General features: G+C 47.6%; 1 protein-coding gene across 1 annotated transcript in view; it reads right to left on the reverse strand.

The window, feature by feature from the left end:
- Positions 1-661: 661 nt before the first annotated feature.
- Positions 662-5,894, reverse strand: part of LOC135574947 (WASH complex subunit 5-like) — an 86,962-nt gene continuing 81,729 nt past the window's right edge. The window contains exons 26-28 of the mRNA XM_065027071.1: positions 2,961-3,114; positions 1,807-1,894; positions 662-1,310 (exon numbers count right to left, since the gene is read on the reverse strand). Of these exons, the coding sequence (XP_064883143.1) occupies positions 1,254-1,310; positions 1,807-1,894; positions 2,961-3,114 (299 nt within the window). The 3' untranslated portion in view covers positions 662-1,253. The remainder of the gene's footprint in view (positions 1,311-1,806; positions 1,895-2,960; positions 3,115-5,894) is intronic.

The following is a 5,894-nucleotide window of genomic DNA, read 5'->3' on the forward strand; positions in this document are numbered from 1 at the left end:
TCAGGTAACCCCTGTACCCACAGACACCAAGTCAGGTAACCCCTGTACCCACAGACACCAAGTCAGGTAACCCCTATACCTACAGACACCAAGTCAGGTAACCTCTGTACCCACACCTGACACCAAGTCAGGTAACCCCTATACCCACAGACACCAAGTCAGGTAACCCCTGTACCTACACAGACACTTGAAACCAAGTCAGGGGACTTAGATTACTGCTTTGTCTAAAACTCAGGTAACGACACCACATGTATTAGTTACCATGTTGTCATGTTGAACAGATTAACATCGGGTATCGGAGTAGATACCAATCATTCCCCCTCGTGGTTTTATTCCTGTGTTCAGCATCTGGATCAGGAGACGAGAGAAAGGACTGAGAACACCACGGTCTAAGCGACCTGTGTTGAATTAAAAACGGGAGACACTGGGAGCTAAGCTTCTACTTGACATGCTGGTGATGTCTTCTAGTTGTCAACATTTTGCCTGTTTTTTGTAACCTGAAATAGGTTGATGACCAATGAATCCAGTCTCATTGAAGAAGGAGGAAGTCCAGCCAGACATTTCTTCAAAATAAAAGACACCAAAACTACTGTAAATTGCTTGGATTTTAAAATGTTTAAAAAAAAAGTTATGTTATATGAAATTTAAAAATTCAACAAAATTATATACAATTAGATTTATTCAAAGCCTCTTTTGTATTTAATTAATGACATATTACCACAGTGACATTATACCAAAGCTGGTAACACATGATGTTATTAAAAACCATCCAACTATTTACAGTGTTACTAAAGCACTAGCACATTAAAGGTCATTACATAACCAAGAGATTAATTAAAGTCAAAATGAAGGAATCAACAGAAAGTTAAACCAAGAAGCCTTTGTCTAGATCTTCACAGGACAGTCCTGAACTCGAGGCCTTTATCCAGATCTTCACAGGACTGTCCTGAACTCGAGGCCTTTATCCAGATCTTCACAGGACAGTCCTGAACTCGAGGCCTTTATCCAGATCTTCACAGGACAGTCCTGAACTCGAGGCCTTTATCCAGATCTTCACAGGACTGTCCTGAACTCGAGGCCTTTATCCAGATCTTCACAGGACTGTCCTGAACTCGAGGCCTTTATCCAGATCTTCACAGGACTGTCCTGAACTCGAGGCCTTTATCCAGATCTTCACAGGACTGTCCTGAACTCGAGGCCTTTATCCAGATCTTCACAGGACTGTCCTGAACTCGAGGCCTTTATCCAGATCTTCACAGGACTGTCCTGAACTCGTCAAAGATGAAACTTGGCACGTGGGCCTCGGCCACCTTTAAAGACAGAAAAACAACAGATTATTATTTGCATGTAAAATGTAATATTCCAGATGAATATCTATAGTATTTTTCCCCTCCATGGGTGTTGTTGCTAATCCTAATCGAATCCAATCCAACCCTAATCCAATCCTAATCCAACCCTAATCCAATCCAATCCGAATCTAGTCCTAATCCAATCCTAATCTAAACCTAATCCAACCCTAATCCAAATCCAAATCCAATCCTAACCTAAACCTAATCTAGTCCTAATTTAATCCAATCCTAATCCAACCCGAATCTAATCCTGATCCTAATCCAATCCTAATCCAATCCAAATCTAATCCAATCCTAATCCAATCCTAATCCTATCCTAATCCAGTCCTAATCCAATCCTAATCTAGTCCTAATCCAATCCTAATCCAATCCTAATCTAATCCTAATCTAATCCTAATCCAATCCTAATCCAATCCTAATCCAATTTTATCCTAATCCAATCCTAATCTAATCCTACCTTGCGAGGCAGTTTGGTGTAGCGTACGTAATCCTCCAGAAACATCAGAGCTCCCACCACATCGGACGGCATGTCCGGGATCTTCTGACTGTAAAATAATTATTTACCCAAAATCTACATTTCATTCCATTTGAAGCAGAATATAATCCACATATAATAACACAGTGATCCACGAAAATGTACTTCATTTTTTTTAGCATTCAAATGGTATTTATACAGATTAGATCTATGGAGGGAACGTTAGTTTTTTTTGTTGCAAGAAAGAGCTGTTTGAAATAGCAGCCCTGGGCAACGTTCACTAGCAATACATGTATTATATAGAAATACATCTGACTTTACTGTGATATCACTGTTTACGCTCTTAAAATTAATGTGAATATGTGAGGTTTTTAAACTGGCAAATCAATCAATCAATCAATCAATCAACAAATCGATCAATCAACAAATCAATCACTCAACAAATCAATCACTCAACAAAACAAATCAACCAATCAATCACTCAACCAATCAATCACTCAACAAATCAATCACTCAACCAATCAATCACTCAACCAATCAACCAATCAATCACTCAACAAATCAATCAATCAACAAATCAACCAATCAACAAATCAATCACTCAACAAATCAATCACTCAACAAATCAATCACTCAACAAAACAAATCAACCAATCAATCACTCAACCAATCAATCACTCAACAAATCAATCACTCAACCAATCAATCACTCAACCAATCAACCAATCAATCACTCAACAAATCAACCAATCAACAAATCAATCACTCAACCAATCAACAAATCAATCACTCAACCAATCAACAAATCAATCACTCAACCAATCAACAAATCAATCACTCAACAAATCAATCACTCAACAAATCAATCACTCAACAAATCAATCACTACACAAATCAATCACTCACACAAATCAATCACTCACACAAATCAATCACTCAACAAATCAATCACTCACACAAATCAATCACTCAACTAATCAATCAATCAACTAATCAATCAATCAACTAATCAATCAAACAACTAATCAATCACTCAACCAATCAATCACTCAACTAATCAATCAATCAACTAATCAATCACTCAACTAATCAATCAAACAACTAATCAATCAAACACCTAATCAATCAAAACGCACCTGGTGCACTGTTCCATGATGGAGCGTATGAATTGCCCAATGAGAGCCAGGAACTGCTCTGTGTATCTGGAGTGGAACTGCTTCAGCAGAGTGAGCAGGCCAAGAACCAGAGGAGACCAGTCTACCGGGTCGGTGGCTTTCCTGCACGTCATCCCTGGACAAACAGGAGAATACAGCCAATCACGTGGTGGGACACACTCAACATGGGTCAGGACCAGCCAATCACATGGTGGGATACACTCCATATGGGTCAGGACCAGCCAATCACATGGTGGGATACACTACATATGGGTCAGGACCAGCCAATCACATGGTGGGATACACTCCATATGGGTCAGGACCAGCCAATCACATGGTGGGATACACTCCATATGGGTCAGGACCAGCCAATCACATGGTGGGATACACTCCATATGGGTCAGGACCAGCCAATCACATGGTGGGATACACTCAATATGGGTCAGGACCAGCCAATCACATGGTGGGATACACTCAATATGGGTCAGGACCAGCCAATCCCGTGGTGGGACACACTCAATATGGGTCAGGACCAGCCAATCACATGGACACACTCAACATGGGTCAGGACCAGCCAATCACATGGTGGGACACACTCAACATGGGTCAGGACCAGCCAATCACATGGACACACTCAGGGTCAGGACCAGCCAATCACATGGTGGGACCCAGGGGAACCAGCCCTCTACCTGGTACCTACTACCATCAGGACCCAGGGGAACCCAGCCCTCTACCTGGTACCTACTACCATCAGGACCCAGGGGAACCCAGCTCTCTACCTGGTACCTACTACCATCAGGACCCAGGGGAACCCAACCCTCTACCTGGTACCTACTACCATCAGGACCCAGGGGAACCCAGCCCTCTACCTGGTACCTACTACCATCAGGACCCAGGGGAACCCAGCCCTCTACCTGGTACCTACTACCATCAGGACCCAGGGGAACCCAGCCCTCTACCTGGTACCTACTACCATCAGGACCCAGGGGAACCCGGCCCTCTACCTGGTACCTACTACCATCAGGACCCAGGGGAACCCAGCCCTCTACCTGGTACCTACTACCATCAGGACCCAGGGGAACCCAGCCCTCTACCTGGTACCTACTACCATCAGGACCCAGGGGAACCCAACCCTCTACCTGGTACCTACTACCATCAGGACCCAGGGGAACCCAGCTTTCTACCTGGTACCTACTACCATCAGGACCCAGGGGAACCCAACCCTCTACCTGGTACCTACTACCATCAGGACCCAGGGGGACCCAGCCCTCTACCTGGTACCTACTACCATCAGGACCCAGGGGAACCCAACCCTCTTCCTGGTACCTACTACCATCAGGACCCAGGGGAACCCAGCCCTCTACCTGGTACCTACTACCATCAGGACCCAGGGGAACCCAGCCCTCTACCTGGTACCTACTACCATCAGGACCCAGGGGAACCCAGCCCACTACCTGGTACCTACTACCATCAGGACCCAGCCCTCTACCTGGTACCTACTACCATCAGAACCCAGCCCTCTACCTGGTACCTACTACCATCAGGACCCAGGGGAACCCAGCCCTCTACCTGGTACCTACTACCATCAGGACCCAGGGGAACCCAGCCCACTACCTGGTACCTACTACCATCAGGACCCAGCCCTCTACCTGGTACCTACTACCATCAGAACCCAGCCCTCTACCTGGTACCTACTACCATCAGGACCCAGGGGAACCCAGCCCTCTACCTGGTACCTACTACCATCAGGACCCAGGGGAACCCAGCCCACTACCTGGTACCTACTACCATCAGGACCCAGCCCTCTACCTGGTACCTACTACCATCAGAACCCAGCCCTCTACCTGGTACCTACTACCATCAGGACCCAGGGGAACCCAGCCCTCTACCTGGTACCTACTACCATCAGGACCCAGGGGAACCCAACCCTCTACCTGGTACCTACTACCATCAGGACCCAGGGGAACCCAGCCCTCTACCTGGTACCTACTACCATCAGGACCCAGGGGAACCCAGCCCTCTACCTGGTACCTACTACCATCAGGACCCAGGGGAACCCAGCCCACTACCTGGTACCTACTACCATCAGGACCCAGCCCTCTACCTGGTACCTACTACCATCAGAACCCAGCCCTCTACCTGGTACCTACTACCATCAGGACCCAGGGGAACCCAGCCCTCTACCTGGTACCTACTACCATCAGGACCCAGGGGAACCCAACCCTCTACCTGGTACCTACTACCATCAGGACCCAGGGGAACCCAGCCCTCTACCTGGTACCTACTACCATCAGGACCCAGGGGAACCCAGCCCTCTACCTGGTACCTACTACCATCAGGACCCAGGGGAACCCAACCCTCTACCTGGTACCTACTACCATCAGGACCCAGGGGAACCCAACCCTCTTCCTGGTACCTACTACCATCAGGACCCAGGGGAACCAGCCCTCTACCTGGTACCTACTACCATCAGGACCCAGGGGAACCTAGCCCTCTACCTGGTACCTACTACCATCAGGACCCAGGGGAACCCAGCCCTCTACCTGGTACCTACTACCATCAGGACCCAGGGGAACCCAGCTCTCTACCTGGTACCTACTACCATCAGGACCCAGGGGAACCCAGCCCGCTACCTGGTACCTACTACCATCAGGACCCAGCCCTCTACCTGGTACCTACTATCATCAGGACCCAGGGGAACCCAGCCCTCTACCTGGTACCTACTACTATCAGGACCCAGGGGAACCCAGCCCTCTACCTGGTACCTACTACCATCAGGACCCAGGGGAACCCAGCCCTCTACCTGGTACCTACTACCATCAGGACCCAGGGGAACCCAACCCTCTACCTGGTACCTACTACCAACAGAACCCAGGGGAACCCAGCCCTCTACCTGGTACCTACTACCATCAGGAC

Source organism: Oncorhynchus nerka, linkage group LG14 (assembly GCF_034236695.1).
Source record: "Oncorhynchus nerka isolate Pitt River linkage group LG14, Oner_Uvic_2.0, whole genome shotgun sequence".
In the NCBI taxonomy this organism is placed as follows: domain Eukaryota; kingdom Metazoa; phylum Chordata; class Actinopteri; order Salmoniformes; family Salmonidae; genus Oncorhynchus; species Oncorhynchus nerka.